Source organism: Sphaeramia orbicularis, chromosome 1 (genome assembly GCF_902148855.1).
Source record: "Sphaeramia orbicularis chromosome 1, fSphaOr1.1, whole genome shotgun sequence".
Lineage (NCBI taxonomy): Eukaryota > Metazoa > Chordata > Actinopteri > Kurtiformes > Apogonidae > Sphaeramia > Sphaeramia orbicularis.
In genome coordinates this window covers 56,416,915-56,439,329 of record NC_043957.1, presented here as the reverse complement: position 1 = coordinate 56,439,329, position 22,415 = coordinate 56,416,915, and the positions used below count along the sequence as shown (strand labels likewise).

The window sequence follows — 22,415 nt, the reverse complement described above, 5'->3', positions numbered from 1 at the left end:
AACTATTAACTTATTAATCTATAAACTTATTAACCTATTAACTTATTAACCAACTAACTTATTAAACTATTAACTTATTAACCAACTAACTTATTAAACTATTAACTTATTAATCTATAAACTTATTAACCAACTAACTTATTAAATTATTAACTTATGACCCTATTAACTTATTATTCTATTAACTTATTAAACTATTAACTTATGACCCTATTAACTTATTATTCTATTAACTTATTAAACTATTAACTTATGACCCTATTAACTCATTATTAACCTCATTATTAACCTATTAAACTATTAATTTATTAAACTATTAACTTATTAACCTATTAACTTATTAATCTATAAACTTATTAACCAATTAACTTATTAAACTATTAATTTATTAAAATATTAACTTATTAATCTATAAACTTATTAACCAATTAACTTATTAAACTATTAACTTATTAAAATATTAACTTATTAATCTATAAACTTATTAACCAATTAACTTATTAAACTATTAACTTATTAAACTATTAATTTATTAAACTATTAACTTATTAACCTATTAACTTATTAATCTATAAATTTATTAACCTTTTGACTTATTAAACTATTAACTTATTAATCTATAAACTTATTAACCTATTAAGTTATTAACCTTATTATTCTATTAACTTATTAATCTATAAACTTATTAACCTATTGACTTATTAACCAACTAACTTATTAAACTATTAACTTATTAATCTATAAACTTATTAACCTATTAACTTATTAACCAACTAACTTATTAAACTATTAACTTATTAACCAACTAACTTATTAAACTATTAACTTATTAATCTATAAACTTATTAACCTATTAACTTATTAACCAACTAACTTATTAAACTATTAACTTATTAATCTATAAACTTATTAACCTATTAACTTATTAACCAACTAACTTATTAAACTATTAACTTATTAACCAACTAACTTATTAAACTATTAACTTATTAATCTATAAACTTATTAACCAACTAACTTATTAAATTATTAACTTATGACCCTATTAACTTATTATTCTATTAACTTATTAAACTATTAACTTATGACCCTATTAACTTATTATTCTATTAACTTATTAAACTATTAACTTATGACCCTATTAACTCATTATTCTACTAACTTATTAAACTATTAACTTATGACCCTATTAACTTATTATTCTATTAACTTATTAAACTATTAACTTATGACCCTATTAACTTATTATTCTACTAACTTATTAAACTATTAACTTATGACCCTATTAACTTATTAACCTATTAACTTATTAACCAACTAACTTATTAAACTATTAGCATCGCTCCTAAGTCTAGTTTCTGTATTTTCATACATGTAGCGTATGAATTGTGTACTACAGTTATGTAATTATTTTATGAAATATGGTGCCAGAGGGTTTTTAGGCAGTTCCCTTTGACAGTCTCTTGTAAATAAAACATACTGTATAAAACCAAATCAACTCACATGGAGCTTCCCCATGCATGCACAAGAAGTACGACTGGATGGAAAAAGAAACGAAAGAATTTCACAACTATTTCACATTTAATTGTAGTTGATTACATTGGTGCTAGAAGCATAACTGCTAGCACCAATTTAATCCACTTCAAAGGTGCACGGAGAAGTGGAAAGCTAAAGTGGATCCAAACTAGGGCTGTGTATAGGCAAGAATCTGGTGAGACGATACAAATCACAATATATATATATATATATATATATCATGATACTGTTAAAAAGGCAATTTTTTTAAAGGTTATTTGCTTGAATTCTACCAATATGTACAAATACTAAACACATTTTTATTTGATCAGAACAGGATCTAATGTTATATCACAACATTTTTCTAATTCTCCTAGTTTCCAAATGAACTACCATCTGCCTCTCAGACAGTAAAAAGTGCTTTTAGGATGCTTCAAATAACCATTATTTAATAAAACAGTGTTAAATATTGATAAGGATAGAAACAATAAAGAAAACCAAAAATCAACCTCCACCTTATCTGCATTTGAATAAATACCTAAAAATATCGATACAGTACTTTTTAATATCAATACAGTATTGTGAAATGAAATATCACAATACATTGCAGACCCAATATTTTCCACCACCCCTAATCAAAACTACAGCTGCACTAGTATTGTAGTATGCAAAAAACCAAAACCAAAAACTCTACTGCACCAATGGCTATTTGAGTTCTAGTGCAGCTGGTCTTTTGACTTACTTTCACCTACTTTTACTAAACTTTCACCAACAGTATCTTCTATTTATGTGATGTCTTTTACTGTAAAGTTCATTTTTAACATTGGGGTGACTTTCATCAGCTGAAAACAACAAAAAGCTGGTCAAATGTAACATCTAATTTTGCAGATTTCATCAGAGTACGTTTCGTCTGCAGAATTATGGTCAAATCCATCTCTTCAGATTTCACTGTATAATTGTTATGACTGGTGCAAAATAATAAGAAAAGAAGAAGTTGTGGTCAAGTTTCGCCGAACAAAAGGAAATCCCATTTATGTACCACATGTTTGCATATGGAACTGTTCTGAAAAAATATGAAAAATGAATGAAATATTCTGGAAATATTCAGAGACCACTCCGTATCTCTAGACATGGACCCTGTTAGAACCCTGAGGAAAATCTGCACTCAAAGTCTGAAAACACGACATATTTTTACTAAGACCAAATATCATTTACTGTCAAAAAAATGCTGTATTTTTTTTTTTACTAAAAAAAAAAAAAGAAGTTGTAATTCAGTGCTTCCCAACCTTTTTTAGCTCATGACCCCATTTTAACATCACAAATTTCTGGCGACCCAAGACATTCAAAATGGAGACATTTGTTTTTTTTCCAAAATTAATTTGTTTTTGATCATGTAATAGTTTGCTATAATATACTGCAAATAAATATTAATTTTAGGCAACATTTAGTCTATATAATGTATATTATTATCGATGGAGGCAGACAAGCCAGGTGTAGATTACTGCACAAAGGGAGAATTTGATTTTTCTTGGTCAGGATATGTACAGTCTGACAATTAATACTGAACAAACAAGAACTGAAACTATGAATTATAAAAGAGCTGCAGCATCTGAAACTGACCACAATGAACATTTACAGATAAACACAACCACAGTGCTGCAGTTTCACACTCACAGTTTGTCATGTCTGTTATGGATTGGGATTGTCTCTCTCAACTCACCATATATTTTTATTTGTAAGTTTTTTTTTGGTTTTTTATTTATTTATTTATTTATTTTTTACACTTTTTATTTATAAGCATTTTAATTTTACAAAACAAGAACAAGAAAGTGAGGTCGAGGGATGACAATTATAACATAAACATGCATACAACTATTTTTTTTTTAAATTTTTATCAATTACTAGAAATTTCAGGCTACCCCACTTGAATTCCAGGCGACCCCATGTGGGGTCCTGACCCTAAGGTTGAAAAACACTGTTGTAATTAATGATATGAGCAGTTATAATTTTGGATAAATGACGTCGGTTAAAAAAAAATAGTTAATTTTACTCAAACACACACACCTCTAAATAATCCGATCTGTGGTCTCTTGATTGTTTCCAGAGCTGTGTATGAAACACCTACTACATCACCTGAAACTTCTCACCTTCTCACTGGTAGAACTTAATCTCCGTGTCCACACAGTCGAAAAACAAGTCTCCCAGTTCGTCTTCCCCTATCTTTCCATTCAGCATGGTCAAAATGTCGTTCAAACACTGTGATTCCAGGTCCCTCAAAATCTCATAGACCGCTAAACCCTCATCCTTAGACAGACAAAAAAAAAACAAAAAAAAACATGTCAAAACATCAAACACTGATTAAAGCACTACTTGAACCAGCTGGAGGAGCTGCTAAACCATATGCCACTTTAAAGCAACATGAAATCGTTATTAATACAAACTCCTGACCATGAGACTTTGAAGTGAGTGAGTTATGTTTCTTTAAACACAGTGTGATATATAATTAGATTTAAGAAACATTCTAAGTGACAGAAGATATCCAAGCCTTTGTAGAAGAGAACTGACAGAACTGAGATCGTCCAGCAGCTGTATGAGACACAAATAGGGCTGTGTATCGGCAAGAATCTAGCGATACGATACAAATCACAATATAAGGACCACGATACCATATATCACGATATATCATGATACCGTTAAAAAAGGCAATTTTTTGTTTGTTTTATTTTTTAAAATGATTTTTTCCTGGAAGAATAGAATTATGCCACAAATCTGCACAAATACTAAACACATTTTTATTTGATTACAAAAGGATCTAATGCTTTATCACAAAATTTTTTTCTGTTAAAACTTTAATTATATTTTACAGACATTACAGTTTAAGATCTTGCTCAAATGTTCATATTAGTTCATAACTAACATCATAACATTATTTTTGTGCAATCTCAACAAATGAACTACCATCTGCCTCTCAGACACTAAAAAGTGCTTTTAGGATGCTTCAAATAACCATTATTTAATAAAACAGTGTTCAATAATAATAAATAAGATATAAGCAATAAAGAAAAACAAAAAACAAAAATGAACCTCCGCCATATCTGCACTAAAAATATCGATACAGTACTTTTTAATATCGATACGGTATTGTGAAATGAAATATCGTGATATATTGCAGAACCGATATTTTCTAACACCCCTAGACACAAAGGTGTATAAATTGTGGGTTCAAATGGGTCATATACGGTGGGTTTTGTCTACACAGGAGTCAACAAATGCCTGCCGTCAGTAGCTGTATCCACTGTAAAAAACAATCAACAATGGTGTTTTTGTTTAAGTAAGTTAGGCCTATAAACGTGAATCCTCATCAGAAAATGTTCATTTGGTTCAGACCACACCTTACTGAAGAAAGAACTGTTCACTGTGCACTGCAGAACATATCAAGATGCTTAAGTGGTCTTTTTTTTAAAAAGTTGTTCTCTTTTTTTTTCTTATAGTGGATAATTTTTTGGGGTTCTCTTTTTTTCTATAGTAGATAATTTTTGTGCTAGTGGATAATTTTTGGGTTGTTCTCTTTTTTTCTTATAACGGATATTTTTTGGGCTGTGGATAATTTTTTTGGGTTGTTTTCATTTTTTTCTTATAGTGGATATTTTTTGGGCTAGTGGATAATTTTTTGGGGTTCTCTTTTTTTCTTATAGTGGATAATTTTTGTCCTAGTGGATAATTTTTGGGTTGTTCTCTTTTTTTCTTATAACGGATATTTTTTGGGCTAGTGGATAATTTTTTGGGGTTCTCTTTTTTTTCTTATAGTGGATATTTTTTGGGCTAGTAGATATGTTTTTGGGGGTTGTTCTCTTTTTTTTCTTATAGTGGATATTTTTTGGGCTAGTGGATAATTTTTTGGGGTTCTCTTTTTTTCTTATAGTGGATAATTTTTGTCCTAGTGGATAATTTTTGGGTTGTTCTCTTTTTTTCTTATAACGGATATTTTTTGGGCTAGTGGATAATTTTTTGGGGTTCTCTTTTTTTTCTTATAGTGGATAATTTTTGGGCAAGTGGATAATTTTTTTGGGGTTGTTCTTTTTTTATAGTGGATATTTTTGGGCTAGTGGATAATTTTTGGGGTTCTCTTTTTTTTTCTTATAGTGGATAATTTTTGGGCTAGTGGATAATTTTTTGGGGTTCTCTTTTTTTCTATAGTAGATAATTTTTGTGCTAGTGGATAATTTTTGGGTTGTTCTCTTTTTTTCTTATAACGGATATTTTTTGGGCTAGTGGATAATTTTTTGGGGTTTTCTTTTTTTCTTATAGTGGATAATTTTTGGGCTAGTGGATAATTTTTTTGGGTTGTTTTCATTTTTTTCTTATAGTGGATATTTTTTGGGCTAGTGGATAATTTTTGGGGTTCTCTTTTTTTTCTTATAGTGGATAATTTTTGGGCAAGTGGATAATTTTTTTGGGGTTGTTCTTTTTTTTATAGTGGATATTTTTGGGCTAGTGGATAATTTTTGGGGTTCTCTTTTTTTTTCTTATAGTGGATAATTTTTGGGCTAGTGGATAATTTTTTGGGGTTCTCTTTTTTTCTATAGTAGATAATTTTTGTGCTAGTGGATAATGTTTGGGTTGTTCTCTTTTTTTCTTATAACGGATATTTTTTGGGCTAGTGGATAATTTTTTGGGGTTTTCTTTTTTTCTTATAGTGGATAATTTTTGGGCTAGTGGATAATTTTTTTGGGTTGTTTTCATTTTTTTCTTATAGTGGATATTTTTTGGGCTAGTGGATAATTTTTTGGGGTTGTTCTCTTTTTTTCTTATAGTGGATATTTTTTGGGCTAGTGGATAATTTTTTGGGGTTGTTCTCTTTTTTTCTTATAGTGGATATTTTTTGGGCTAGTGGACAATTTTTTGGGGTTCTTTTTTTTCTTATAGTGGATAATTTTTGGGCTAGTGGATAATTTTTTGGGGTTGTTCTCTTTTTTTCTTATAGTGGATATTTTTTGGGCTAGTGGATAATTTTTTGGGGTCCTCTTTTTTTTCTTATAGTGGATAATTTTTGGGCTAGTGGATAATTTTTTGGGGTTGTTCTCTTTTTTTCTTATAGTGGATATTTTTTGGGCTAGTGGATAATTTTTTGGGGTCCTCTGTTTTTTTCTTATAGTGGATAATTTTTGGGCTAGTGGATAATTTTTTGGGGTTGTTCTTTTTTTTCTTATAGTGGATATATTTTGGGCTAGTGGATAATTTTTTGGGGTCCTCTTTTTTTCTTAGAGTGGACAATTTTTGGGCTAGTGGATAATTTTTTGGGGTCCTCTTTTTTTTCTATAGTGGATAATTTTTGGGCTAGTGGATAATTTTTTGGGGCTGTTCTCTTTTTTTCTTATAGTGGATATTTTCTGGGCTAGTGGATAATTTTTGGGGGTTTTCTTTTTTTTCTTATAGCGGATAATTTTTGGGCTAGTGGATAATTTTTTGGGCTGTTCTCTTTTTTTTCTTATAGTGGATATTTTCTGGGCTAGTGGATAATTTTTTGGGGCTGTTCTCTTTTTTTCTTATAGTGGATATTTTCTGGGCTAGTGGATAATTTTTTGGGGTTGTTCTTTTTTTTCTTATAGTGGATATATTTTGGGCTAGTGGATAATTTTTTGGGGTCCTCTTTTTTTTCTTATAGTGGACAATTTTTGGGCTAGTGGATAATTTTTTGGGGTCCTCTTTTTTTTCTATAGTGGATAATTTTTGGGCTAGTGGATAATTTTTTGGGGCTGTTCTCTTTTTTTCTTATAGTGGATATTTTCTGGGCTAGTGGATAATTTTTGGGGGTTTTCTTTTTTTTCTTATAGTGGATAATTTTTGGGCTAGTGGATAATTTTTTGGGCTGTTCTCTTTTTTTTCTTATAGTGGATAATTTTTTGGGCTGTTGCACCTCTGGACCACCTTATCTTCTCCTTCCTTTTGATGGACAAGAACAGTTAGCCTATGGTGCAAATCCTGGAGTTTTTATGTACGCTACATTTTCATACATTCCCATACAATTTACTGGCAAACTGCTGAGAATTAGTATATGGGACAGAAGTGGTTGTTACCACAGATAAAGCTCCAGTACATTAAGACAGACACAAGCAGAGTTCCAGACCAAATTTACACGAGTGTCAGTTTACCTGACATTCCTGAAGCGTTGTGTAGTGAGGTTAAAGCAGGTTGAAAATGAAGTGGATACAACATAAAAGACATGATCACAGATAACACAGTCAGCAAAACTCCTTAAATAGAAAATAGCACTTTGTTGTTATTCTCGTGCATACGGTAACCCAGAGGTGCAACAGCCAAAAAAATGATCCACTATAAGAAAAAAATGACAACAGCCCAAAAAATGATCCACTATAAGAAAAAAAGACAATAGCCCTACAGAAAAAATCCACTATAAGAAAAAAAAAAGACTACAGCCCAAAAAATTATAGACAACAGCCCAAAAAATGATCCACTATAAGAAAAAAAAGAGAACAGCCCAAAAAAATATCCACTGTAAGAAAAAAAAGACGAAAGCCCAAAAATTATCCACTGCATATTTTTAAAATGCTTTTTTTATTTATTTATTTTTATTTTTTTTTTATTTTTTTTATTAAATGACTTTATTTTTAGTGCACTGACCTCCACTTCTGGTGGGTTACTTTGTTAGCATTTGCCACATTACCTGAAGGCCTTAAAAATTTTCAGCCTGAACTTTTAGTTTTTCTGGTGGCCTTAATTTTAAAGCAAGAGACATTTTGGGTAAACAGTGCCCCCTTAATTGAAAACGTGGATGATGCTTTTTTTTCTTATAGTGGTTAATTTTTTGGTCTGTTCTCTTTTTTTTCTTATAGTGGATAATTTTTTGGTCTGTTCTCTTTTTTTTTCTTATAGTGGATAATTTTGGGGGCTGCTATGTTTTTTTTCTTATAGTGGATAATTTTTTGGGCTGTTCTCTTTTTTTTATAGTAGATACATTTTTGGGCTGTTCTCTTTTTTCATATAGTGGATTATTTTTTGGGCTGCTATGTTTTTTTTCTTATAGTGGATAATTTTTTGGGCTGTTCTCTTTTTTTCTTATAGTGGATCATTTTTTGGGCTGTTCTCTTTTTTTCTTATAGTGGACAATTTTTTGGGCTGCTATCTTTTTTTCTTATAGTGGATAATTTTTTGGGCTGTTGCACCTCTGGGCCACCGTACGTGCAGAGTAAAGCCTGCTCTTGGTTTTGAACATGTCCTTTGTTTCTGTTTAGTCTACACTCATGCCATTCGTCTTGCCAGCACTAACAGTGACGTCCTGTCACGTCACCTCCACACTTGTGCTGTACAACAATTTTGAAATCCCAAATCAAACGTCTAAGTCATCTAAAGCAGGGTTTGAAAAAGTTTAAAATCCAATCATTTGAATTTCAGGCCTTAAAATGAGTCATATAAAATTGTACATGGATATCTTATGTATAATTTTGAGAGGTTTCAACAATTGAATGGAAAAGATCAATTTATGTTACTTTTATAGAACTGCATATACACTTCCAGTTGATCCAGCTGTAGCCAAACTATCAAACCAAATCAACATGGTAAGGGCATGTTCAATACAATATAAATTTCATGACAGTCTATAAAGCATCCTAAAAAAAAATCTCCAGTCCAGTACTCTAAATGTGGATTTGTTAAACATTTTAACAGAACTGTTGATTTTGCAAGTCTCTAAAATTGATGGATTCTAAAGATTAAATTGAATTCATTGGATTAACATCACTTTTTCTGCTGCGAAGGACGTTTTGTTTTAAGTACTGGTTGTCAGACCATCAGCGGTCTAGCTTCCCACAAATTAGATTTTTTTTGTGTGTTTTGAAGACAGAGACTACAGACGATTCAAATCTGGCTGCTTCAAAGGTCAAGGTTAGAAAAGATCAGTGTCAAGATCACTGTAGACTTCAGATTTTCTAAGTGTCATGTTATTTTCAATTTTTTGAGATTTTAACCCTTTCATGCACACTGGTCACTACAGTGGACAGCTGTTCAACAGCTGTTTGCTTCTATATTCATGGGTTTAGTTTTAGTTCCATATGAGCCGACAGTGGACACTCATGCACCATCCCATAATACACTGACATTCAGACCATTATTGTAACTGTTGTTGATAAACCTGATCTGCACTGACATGTTTGAGTGGAAATCAATTGCTTGTTATTGTTATTAGAATGTAATTAACAGTTTTTGGGGTTTTTTTCTTTGTCGGCTCGCAGACTGAGTCACTGGTGTATTTTAATTCATAAGTCTATCCTAGGTCTGCTCCATCCTACTTTCTGGCCTACATCAGTCAGAGAACCACAGACGCTTATAATGTTCGTTCCCGGATCTTTTCTTTTTGTCTGTTCCTAAAGTTAGAACTGAACAGGGGAAAAAAGGCCTTCAGGTCTGTGGCCCCATTCGCCTGGAACGAACTACAAAAAGACCTGAAACTGAAGGATCTGGTTTTGTTGGACACTTTTAAGAGGATGTTGTATGACTTAGAAAGAGAGAGAGACATCTGGCTGCAGATGTTTTACCTGACACACTTTGTCTTCATTTCATGGGCACTTTTTGCAAAGTTGACTTTGGAAGGGTTGACTCGTCTATGTGTTTTTTTATATATTTGTTTTATGTATGAAAGTCTGTGTAACTATTTAATGTACTGCTGCCCATCTTGGCCAGGACACTCTTGAAAAAGAGATTTTTAATCTCAATGAGGTTTTCCTGGTTAAATAATGGTAAAATAAATAAATAAAAATATTATCTCCATGAAGTGAGTAATGACTAGTATTAGATTAAGTTGAAATGTGAGAAATCATCAGATTAGCAGCATGAAAAATGTTTTGATTTCATAGTTTTCTCAGTAAATACATTTCTTTGCTTCAAAAATTAAGTGCATGGTGTCCAGCTGAGTGGACATTTTGCAACTCCATGAAAAAAAGGTTCATAAAAAAAATTTCAATCACATTGTTTTTTAACGACTAGAGGAATAAAAACACTCAGGAAAAAAAAAATCTTGATTCAGTCTTTCATAATTCATGCATGAAAGGGTTAAAATAAAATCTTCAGTAAATTTAATATGGGAATGGTATAATGTGTGGTTGTGTATAGTCTATAACTGTGTTAAGCCTCACTTTTAAATGTTCATTTGGGAAAACTTTGCATTGATCATGCTGTAATAACACCATTAAATTAAATCGACACAGTATCTATAACCAGTCCTGCAAACTTTAGCTCATGTGGTTTTATTGCCTAGCTATCACTGTGCAGTGTAAATGCCAAACTGGCATCTGGTCTTATTAAAAAGTAGCTGCTTTTAGAGCTAGAACAAAAAATGTATATGGTTGATGTTGAGATCTGGCTAAAGAACAGGAGCAGGTCTTAAATTACAGTCAGAAGTTTTCAATGGAATTTGTTGTAACCTGCAGGCACTCTATGAAGAGGTCCTGCTCTGTGTAAACATGTACTGAATATACACCCCCATTGACCCAGGTCATTCATCAGTGCCCACCGGGTTGGTCTCCATGGTGTTGAGTGCCTCCTGGTGGGCCTTGTACAGGTCATGTCTGCGGTCCACCTGGCTCTGAAAGCGAGGCTGCTTCCTGACGGGGTCGTCTGGGCCGAACTGTGGGGAAACCACCCACGGCACTGGGGTGGTGCACTCCGAGAAGATAAAAGGCTTGAATATAGACCTAACAGGGTACAAGAGCAGGGTCACGGACAGAAACAGGAGAGAATCACACACTCAGAACATCCCACTGACCCAAACTGTGGACAGAATGAGGGAAAAGCAAAGGAGAGAAGGATGGAATGAGTCCAACTTTTTACAGTTCTCAACATCTCACATCACAATAAATTCCCTCTGTTACTTTTATGATATTGTTTAATTTCAGGTTTTTACTTCATTGCGTGTTTGTAGGGTCAAAGGTTTGGAGCGTTCAGACTGTTCACTGTCTGAAAGCTTTAGAAAAATCTAAACCTCAGAAGGGATTTTGGACTGTTTGTCTCAACCCCCCTTGATCTTGGTCTCCGTTTAGGTCAGGGGTCTCAAACATGCGGCCCGGGGACCAAATGCGGCCCACCAAAGGTTCCAATCCGGCCCGTGGGATGAATTTGCAAAGTACAAAAATGCCACAGATTCATTTTAGTTCAGGTTCCACATACAGACCAATATGATCTGAGGTAAAACATCCTACAAAAAAAAAAATGACTCCATATTTTCTTCTCAGTTTGATGTGAAGAAACTTACACTATGCCTATAAATAATGACAACTTCAAATTTTTGTCTATGTTTTAGTACAAAAAAATAACATTAAATTATGAAAATATTTACATTTACAAACTATCCTGTAACAATAAAATGTGAATAAACTGAACTAATATGAACAACCTGAAATGTCTAAAGAAAATTAAGCACAATTTTAACAGTTTTCTTACTTTATCATTTATGCATGTACATCACAGCTTACAGATCACAGTGGATCTACAAATACACAAAACATTTAGTAACACTCAGAATACTGGTAAAATTCTACTTACTTCTCTTAAGACATTTCAGGTTATTGACATTTTTTGTAACAAGCTAGTCTGTAAATGTAAACATTTTTGCATAATTTTACCTTTTTTACACCAAAACAAAGAGAGAAATTTGTGGTTTTCTTTATTTATAGGTTATTATGATAGTGTTTTACTGGTCTGACCCACTTTAGATTGAATTGACCTAAAATGATTTTAACACCATTGATTGTTAATGTCTTCAGTGTAATTTTTTAATTTCACAAATTCATCCCACGGGCCAGATGTGACCCTTGGCGGGCCGGTTTTGGCCCCCAGGCCACATGTTTGACACCTGTGATGTACAGGGGTTGGACAAAATAATGGAAACACCTTAAAAAATCAACAAAATATAATTTAATATGGTGTAGGTCCGCCTTTTGCGGCAATTACAGCCTCAATTCTCCGAGGTATTGATTCACACAACTTGTGAATTATTTCCAAAGGAATTTTAAGCCATTCTTCAGTTAGAATACCCTCCAACTCTTTTAGAGACGATGGTGGTGGAAATCGACGTCTTACTTGAATCTGTAAAACTGACCATAAATGCTCAATAATGTTGAGGTCTGGGGACTGTGCCGGCCATACGAGATGCTCAACTTCATTAGAATGTTCCTCATGCCATTCTTTAACAATTCTAGCTGTATGGATTGGGGCATTATCATCTTGAGGTGAAGGTGTTTCCATTATTTTGTCCAACCCCTGTAGAAGACTGGACAATTTGGTGAAGAGTGATTGTGCAGACACTGATGGACAGGCAGACAGATGACGATGACTTCTCTCCATTATTCTGAAATTTCATATCACCAAATCAGTACTAGTTGGTGTAGTCGGACTAACATGACTAATAGAGGGAATATATGTTGAAATGTAACGTTCAGCACTGTAAAAAATAAAATAAAATAAAAATAAATAAAGTTTGAATGCAGGTATTAGTAATTCATGTTTGTTCCCAGAAGGAAGCGAATCCTGCCCAGGGCCACACAAGTTTATTTGGTGCCTTTAGGGTAAAACACATCACCCACTGTAAATCAGACAAATCTTTCCCAGTTACAACCAAACACCCACCAGAAACGGCATTCAAAAAGACTTTTACAGCTGTTACTATAATAGTGAATGGCAGACCACACTTTATCACTCACTTTGAGAGACTTCTGCAGATTGAAACTGGTCATCTATATTTAGGATCCCATTCGGGGGAGTCAGAGTGTCTGGGTTGAAACTCTGAAGGAATATGACACTGCAGTTATCTAACCAGTCAACACAGCAGCAGGACTGGTGGGATTTCACACCACCACTGTTTAGAACTGAATGTTCACATATGTTAACAGGGCTGGACGCTATTTAGAACAGCAAATGGCCTTTCTTTAATTAGCAAACCCCACTCCTGAATCACAAATCTGATCAATTCCAAAGATGTTTGTTCTTTAAAAGCAATGGCAATTTCTCTGTTTGTACTATTCATTTTTTCTTGTCTTATACAATTGCAATCAAAGTATTCAACCCTATCACATCAAAAGACATTATAGTGATGTGAATGAAAGATAATGACAATAAATGACAAAACAGCTCTCTAAATAATAATAATAATCATATTAATAATTAGGGATGCACCGATACCACTTTTTTAGTACAAGTACAAGTAAGAGTACTTACATTTGAGTACTTGCTGATACTGAGTACCGATTCGAGTACTTAACTAGAAGCACTCGGAGAGCGCAGACCTCCGCCAAGGCTGATCAGTGGCCCCCCCTGTGGGCCCCCCCCACGCCAAGGAGGTTATGTTTTTGCCAGGGTTTGTTTGTCTGTTTGTCTGTCCGTTAGTGTGCAACATAACTCAAAAAGTTATGGACAGATTTTGATGAAATTTTCAGGGTTTGTTGGAAATGGGCCCCCCCGTGGGCCCCCCCACCCCCGATCACCACCAAAATTTAATCATTTCTTCCTTATCCCATTTCCAACAAACCCTGAAAATTTCATCAAAATCTGTCCATAACTTTTTGAGTTATGTTGCACACTAACGGACAGACAAACAGACAGACAGACAAACAAACAAACCCTGGCAAAAACATAACCTCCTTGGCGGAGGTAATAATCCCATTCCAGTCCTTAGTTCCTTTTGTAAATGTGCTTTATTGTCGTTGTCATTAGTCTGACTGGAACAAAGTGCTGCTACTGACATTTAATGTGTTGGAATGAGCGTTTCTCAATTAATCCACCAGGGGGCGCCGCTCTGAATTAACCATACTGGACAAATACCATGAAGAAGAGGAAAGTTTTTGAGAAGAAGAAGAAGAAAGTCAGTAAAAACAAACATGGAGATGACAGAGGGAACACTACTGTGACACTAATATTGCAGCATTTTCACTGGTAAGGTTTAAAAGCGAAGCTTCATAAGTTTCGTTTTCACTTCCGCTGGCGGTGGTCTGCACCGCTCCGTACCTCCATAGTATTATAAGAAGAATGGAAAGGGAAAGGGAGGCTCGCGCAGCCGCCTGACAGCGGCAGGTGCTACAGCCATGATGCAGAAACGACAGGAGCTCCCCTCCCTCTATGCATATTCTTCCAGCCATTTCCACGTTTCAGTCGTTTCCGCATCGTGTTTGTTTCATCCATATAATATCATATGGTTGCACTGCCGCTGCAACTGTCAGGCGGCTGCACGAACCTCCCTTTCCCACAATGCACGTCACGACAAAATTCTGAAGATGCCCAAGTTACCTACTGGCTCTGGATGTAAACACATGGTTTGTTTATGGTGGATGGCGCTAAGAAATTGTTCACTGTAATGCAAGAGATTCAGGTGAGTAATGACAGAAAAACTTACAAATTCATGATACTGAGGATATGACTGAGGTTTTACAGATCTGATGAAAAATTGGTCACGAAAGTCTCCTGCACCTTTAAATCTTATGGAACAGCTGCAAACCTGTCTGGCCGTGGAAGAAAACCCATGGCCCTTAGTAACTCAGGATAAGAAAGAAACCCCCGTCTGACTGTAAGACACATACAGGATGTCCTGTACAAGTACTTTAGTGGCAACTGTGAGACACACTAAAACGTCATGGCCAAACTCTAAGATGTTCCACATTTGACCACAAGAAATATCAAAAGTTGACTAGAATATGCCTGGAGGAATCTGACTACAACAGGATTACACAGATTTGAGAGACAGAGTCTCCCGCACCCTTAAGCTTCTTTATAATTTTCCCAACTGTGTCTCTTGGATTGTTAGGTTTTTTTGGAAATCTTCTTATATGCCAAGCCCTTCAGGTGTGATGAAATAATCTCCTCTTTCAGCTTTTTCCTGTGATTGAAACTCCCCTTGAATATCTTTATCTGTGGGGGTTTACATATGCATCACAGATGAAGCAAATGAAGCATCATTACAGAGTTACCAAAGGCTTAATTATGTTTCTCCATTAAAAACTGTTAGAAAGATTCAAAAACAACAAAATTACATAGGGGTTGAATAATTTTTAAATATAAAGCAATAACAAAATATACTGTTGCACACAAATACTACATCATGCATTTTTTGTGTTAATGCTGTGTACTCATACAGAAGTCAACCAAAGCAGTATATTATTTTTGAAAAGAAAACTTTTGATTGATAAATCCTTAAAATCTTTGGGTTGAATATTTCTGATTGCAACTGTGGCTGCACAATTTAGCTGTGGGTAAATGAATATAGCGTATGTTCTGTCCTTTTCTTTCTGTTTTAATTGAATTAATTGCAGTATCTTCTATTGATAAGTGGTGGGATTTTGATAAGGAACAGCAGGACAGGCCTACTATAGGGTATTTCCATATATGGCATGTTTAAGGTAGGCCTTCGTTAATGTTTCATTTAGTTTTACAGCCCCTTTTCCACCAGATTCCTTGGAAATTTTATTACTAGGAACTTACGTACCGGGGTAAAATAATTCCAGCACACCTCAAAGTTAAGGAAAATTGAATCAAATGAGAATCTGTCATTTCGAGTCACAGACTCAATGTCCATCAAATTTCTTTTCAGCGCATTCGGCAAATGTGTTCAACAAGGTCCAGGCTGTTTTGAGCGTATTTGCAGAATACACTCTCTAACATATCTGGATGGACAGACAGACGATTGCAACATACTTGTAGGAGGGACACGAATACGCTGGGCTTGGTTCGAGCCAAATATACTCACAATGCTCACGTATTCATTTGGAAAATGGAGTAAAATAAGTATTCAGAAAATATGTTTGATGAGGTCCAGGCTTATTATCTAAAGCATATTCGGATGGACAGACAGATTATTGCAATGCACTTGTAGAAGTGAGCTGAATGCAGCTCAGATTTAGCCAAACTGCATCTTCAGCAAATGGACCTTATCATCCATTCACTTCTCGTAGCTTCTCTTTTTTTCTCCATTTTTCAAATGATCAAAACAATTGAGATGAATCTTGTAGAAATGGAACAAACAAGTTTGCAGTTTTCAGTATAGTGGATTAACGTAATGGTGGAACGCTGCAAGTGTGTTCCACCAATCAACATTCTACAGCACACTGCCCCACCCTCAAGAATCACGGGGAATCTGAGAAAGTTTGGGGTTGAGGGAAAGTTTTTTACCCAGTAATTTCGGTGGAAACACACCGAGATTTTTCAAAGTTCCTGGTAAAGTAAAAGCTCGTGGAAAGGTTCGTTCGGTGGAAAAGGGGCTAATGACAAACCTGGAGGGGTCTGGGGTGGCAGTGAAGAAGTGGATGCAGGGCAGACTGGGGTCTCTTGGCAGGAGAGACACCATGCTACCTGTGGTGCAGAAACCTCCAGAGTCCATGCAAATGCCACTGGGCTTGTCTCTCAGAATGGACATCATCACCTCTGCTGTCATCGAGCCTGACACCACAGACAATGGACAGTAAACACAAAGACAGACGCATAAACAGTGACATTTACATGAAACACACACCATTAACGTCTCAGAGTTTGCATGGCCACAACAGGAAACCGAATCATTTTTTAATTTAGTACGGGATAGAGGGGTAATAAATAATAATAATCAATAGGGGCGTATGAAAATATCAGGTCTGTAATGTATCGCAATATTTAATTTCACAATACTGTATTGATATTAAAAAGTACTGTATTGATATTTTTAGGTATTTATTCAAATGCAGATATTGTGGAGGTTAATTTTTGGTTTTCTTTTTTGTTTATATTTTATTTATTATTATTTAACAGTCTTTTATTAAATAGTATTAGGTCCTTTGTTGGGATTGCACAAAAATAATGTTCTGATGTTAGTTCTGAACTAATAGAATATGAACATTTGAACAGGATCTTAAACTGTAATGTCTGTAAAACATAATTGAAGTTTTAACACAGGAAAATGTTGTGGCATAGCATTAGATCCTGCTCTGATCACATAAAAATGTGATCAGTATTTGTGCATATTTCTGGTGTAATTCAATTCTTCAAGGAAATAATCATCTAAAAAAAAGAAATGAACAAAAAAACTGCCCTTTTAACAGTTTCATGATACATCGTATCACGATCCTAGTATTGTGATTTGTATCGTATCGCCAGATTCTTGCCGATACACACCCCTAATAATGAAAAATCGACACGATATTTACGTTCGTTGCCATGTTTATGGCTCATCTCACGATAATAAATAAACAAATCATTGCATTTGGGATTTAATGGAAAAACCAGCATTATGCACTTCTGTTTTTTTAACATTTACTAATATGGGTAAAGTTTTGAGCAGATGTCCAATGGAAAAGCGACTAGTGACTCCAGTCATTGCCAGGTTGTCTTCGGAACCTGTAAGACTTTCTAGAATTATCCTGAACTCACGTTACCGTTTCCGACCTCGCCTGATGTTGACCACGTCTCTTCGCCTCAGTCCTAGTCACCTGACCTGTTTTCTGTCTGTGACCCTGAGTTCGGTGATTCTAGATTTTCCTGGTTTTGACTCTGCCTGGCCCGACCACATCTCTTCGCCTGTCTCCCGGTAAACCTGCCTGCCTTCTGTCTTCTGCTACGTCTCCTGTCCCTGCTCCTGGTTATGACTTCTTCACCTGTCCCCAACACACCGCCTGCTCATTCCTCACACCTCAGCTCCACCAGTGGACACAGCTGGCTTTGGTTCTTCCTTCACCTCCATTCAAAGCCTCAGAGACTGTGTAAAAGCCTCCAGCCATTCACTCCGCTAAGATAATAATGTATGTTTTGAAGAAGTTACCTCATGTACTTCTCTACTGATAAACCCGCCTCACAGTAAACTCATAGACTTCACTACAGATGAATTCATGGTCAGTCCTGCTCGCAGGAGGAGATGGACATAGATACACGTCTAAAACAACAATCATAACACTTAATGTAGTACATTCCAGTAGCAAGGCGTGAACTGACGGTTGACCAGTCACGTCAATAGAAGACGGAGTCAGATGACGTTGCGAAAAGTCCAACCTATTGTTCAGGGTGGAGACACCAAGAAGATATTGTCAACCGGACCCGGAATTCGGGGCTCTTTGTGACTCCAGTTCCTGCGGAAGCTCTTGTCCAGAGAGACCAGGCTGTTATATTTCACATGTGATCAGAATAAAGTCTGGAACTGAGACCAAGTGCATCCTGGACTCGTCTTTGGAGCTTCCAATCAACGAACAGTTTGTGAGAATAAAAAGACTCTTGAACTGATTCTGAGTTCCAGAGTTCTGCATTTGGGTCCTATTCTCCCAGTTACAATTTTACCCTTTTTATTGAAAAGTCAGCAGCCGTCAGCAATAATACAACTTTAAGATACTTCTGTGTTTTAATTTAGACAACCCCTAGGTGTGAAAGTTTACAGCCCCTTATCTAAAAAAACAAGAATGGACAAAACAACAGTCTCATATGAGGGATTTCTTGTGGCCATTGTTGATGACGATTGGGTGAAATTGTATTAGTTGCAATCTGCAACTTCATCATTAGATATCACTAAATGTAACACACTGAATGTACATCAATAATGTTCATTACTACAGAAATTCAGACTGAATTCAAAATTCTGATCTGAGGTGTTATTAGAGGCTATAACTGAATGTGTGTTTCAGAAGGTATTTATGAAATGAAGATGAGCAGCCTCACCATCGTGTTGCTGTAGCAGCTCTGTGCCTCCTTTGTAGCGCTTCTTAGCCAGCTCCATCCGGGCAGGTGGGTTCTCAGAACTAAACACCTGAGAGAAATTGAATTCCCCCTGGCCGTCCCACCAGCCTTGAGCCTGGGCGACGCTGCGCAGCTCTGGGTGCTCTGCTGAGATCTCAGCTCCGATGGTCAGCTGGTTGGAGATGTTCTTTACACCCTCTGAAAGGACACAGTGGTCGTAAATGCCTGTAAATTAGCATCTTTAGCCATAATGTACTGTATGTGTTTGTGTTTTAAAAAGAAGTCAACTCACCAGAGTTGATTTTCGTCACCAATTTTTCATCAAGTCTGTAAAACCCCAGTCATAGCCTAAGTATCACGAATCCGTAAGTCTTTCCGTGATCACGCACCTGAATCTCTTCCCTCACGGTGAACAATTTCAAAGTGTACTCCACCATAAACAGTCCATGTGTTTACAAACAGAGCCGGTAGGTTACTCGACATGCTTTGTGGGAAAGTTTGTTGTTGCTGCTACTGCAGCTGTGTGGAGCTCCACTTCCCAAATTTCCAAAAATGCCCAAGTGATCTACCAGCTCTGTTTGTAAACAAATATAGCATTTATGGTGGAGTAGACTTCAAAATGGTTCACCGTGAGGGAAGAGATTCAGGTGCGTAATTCATGGAAAGATTTACGGATTTGTGATACTTAGGCTGTGACTCCGGTTTTACAGATTTAATGAAAAATTGGTGATGAAAATCCTACATAGTTTTAATATTGTGCACAAAACAGATCATTTGGAGTCAGATCAGATGACTTTTGGTAGATGTATGGTTTTTAGCAATGTCTCCCCATATTAACAACTGGGATTTTATTTACCATTTTGACATTGACCTTTGCCCTACAATGACCCAAAATTGTAGTAAACACTAAGATCAGGAACTGGCACAAAGAGAAAAAAAAATGCTGAATTGTGAACGCTTGCCTGCAGATAGACAAACAAACCCATAAAAACATAACCTTATCGGTAGGACTAAAAATCACCAATCATCCTTCACATTAAAAAAAGAGACTAAATGTTTTGTCCTTGAAGCCCAGCCTTGGTCCGTGCTGTCGAAGCCAACATGTTGCCTCGTAAAAGCAGCAGCTTCTTAATGAAGACTGTATGGATTTTTACAGAAATGTGTTTATTACATGTTGACACCAAACAGAAGAGCTGAAGGCAGACAACCAGAGGTAATTTTACACTACCCAAATCAAGAACAAATGCGATGAAAAAAATGGTAATATACAGAGCTATGCAAGAATGGAACAAACTACCAGAACACATCACACAAGAAAACTGTAAAAAGAAATTTAAGAAATCAGTTAAGAAACATCTATTGACCATACATGATTGATACCTGGGATAACTGAATATATGTACTGTATATTTTATACCGCTGCTGACCTAAAGGAGCTGTTGTGTCTGTATTTTTGTCTGTTTTTTTTGTATGTTATGTAGTATGTGAAAATTGTTTTGTATGATTATATTGTATGTTATTTGCATTGACAAGTTGTAAAGATTATTGTAAGGACCCCAGGAAGAATAGCTGTATCTATGGTACAGCTAAAGGGGATCCTAAAGAAAGACAGAAAGAAAGAAAGCTTGCAGAGCTGAGCTCCATCTGACAGTGTGATCCAGCTCTGATGGATGAACCTCTCCTCAGCTCAGTCTCAGAATTCCCTCTATTATGTGACACATCTGTATAAGCTGCGGTCTCATGTCGACAATGATACAGCCTTTATTTACTTTCTTATTTAGTTTCACCACATTAAAGAGCTAAAGTGAGTCATAAATGAGTCATAAGCATTCGGATATTTCACATGTTTTTTTTAACTCTCCTGTGAGATTAAATGCTGTTTAAAAGCAGCAAATCACCTTAAGTCTGATTTAGCTGTTCATAGAGGAAACGTGTTGTTTTGTTTAGATGGGTGTTGGATAATGCTGCCCTTTGAAGCTAAACTGCTGATTTTTGGAAATGCTAAGTAGCACTATGTATAATGCATCATGATATTCTGTGTTCTTTCTGAATCATGCTGTAATGTCTTTTTATGTAGTGTGGGTACGTAACTTCACACATTTTGTCTGAACTGTAACTGTCCTGGTGTGCTTTTCATTATCATTTTCAGAAAGTTAATGTTCTGAGGCACATGAACATACAGAATAACTCTGCTAATATGAAAAACAAATATAAAAGCTACAAAAACAAAACACAGTCATGCGTAAAAACTTGAAAGTAACAAGATGGTAAATGTCAGCTGAATGAATGGTGACAGGCTTGAGATTGTTTCCTCAGTTTGCTTTGCACATGTATTGTATGTCTGTCTGGTCTAAGGATATAAGGGTATATCATCTGTATAAAGCCATCAGAGGTATCACATGATTTGGGATTATAAATAAAGATGACCTTACTTGCGTTTATTTGACAGCAAAAATGTCTAATGAGCCAAGAGAAAACCAGACATGAGGCCATGAGGAGTGGTGGGAAGGTTACTAATGTAAAAAGATCAGGTTCCTTGTCAGGCCATGCTTACAACTTTTCACAGAGAACTAGAAAAGCAGTCGGAGAGTGCAGACCTCCGCCATGGCAGATCAGTCAGGAGCCTGGCCCGCACAAACAGGAGAACCCACATCACTCCCATCCTTAAATCTCTCCACTGGCTCCCTGTTCTATATCGTCTTCATTTCAAAATTCTTGTGCTAACTTTCCGGGCCCTACATGGCCAGGCCCCTGCATACATTGCTTCCCTGATCCAGCCCTACAGCTCGACTCGTAGCTTGAGGTCTTCAGGACAGCACCTGCTGATGGTTCCACGGACCTGTTTTAGCACACGCGGTGACAGGTCTGTTAAAGCTGTGGCACCACGTCTATGGAATGACCTGCCTCTACACCTACGGTCCATGGACTCTGTAGAGAGCTTTAAGAAACACCTCAAAACCCTCCTGTTCAAAAAGGCTTTTTAGTCTCCCACCTGACCCAGGACCACCACAGACTGATTACACTCTATGTATTCATCATAACGTACTCCATGTGTCATCCCCCCCCCCAGTCTCTCTATATCTCTATCGCTCTCTCTTTTCTCCTCCTTTACTCTCTCTCTCTCTCTTTAACCCCAACTGGTCAAGGCAGACAGCCATCCTTCAGGAGTCTGGGTCTGCTCCAGGTTTCTGCCCGTTAAAGGGAAGTTTTTCCTC

General features: G+C 35.7%; 1 protein-coding gene across 4 annotated transcripts in view; it reads right to left on the bottom strand.

Annotated features, from left to right (window-relative positions):
• The window catches only part of scrn2 (secernin 2), a 36,054-nt gene that overhangs the window by 1,317 nt on the left and 12,322 nt on the right, over window positions 1–22,415 (bottom strand). For all 4 annotated transcript variants that reach the window (XM_030142753.1, XM_030142763.1, XM_030142744.1 and 1 more), the window contains exons 5-8: window positions 19,183–19,398; window positions 16,782–16,947; window positions 11,042–11,222; window positions 3,663–3,819 (exon numbers count right to left, since the gene is read on the bottom strand). In XM_030142753.1, the coding sequence (XP_029998613.1) occupies window positions 3,667–3,819; window positions 11,042–11,222; window positions 16,782–16,947; window positions 19,183–19,398 (716 nt within the window). In that variant the 3' untranslated portion in view covers window positions 3,663–3,666. The remainder of the gene's footprint in view (window positions 1–3,662; window positions 3,820–11,041; window positions 11,223–16,781; window positions 16,948–19,182; window positions 19,399–22,415) is intronic.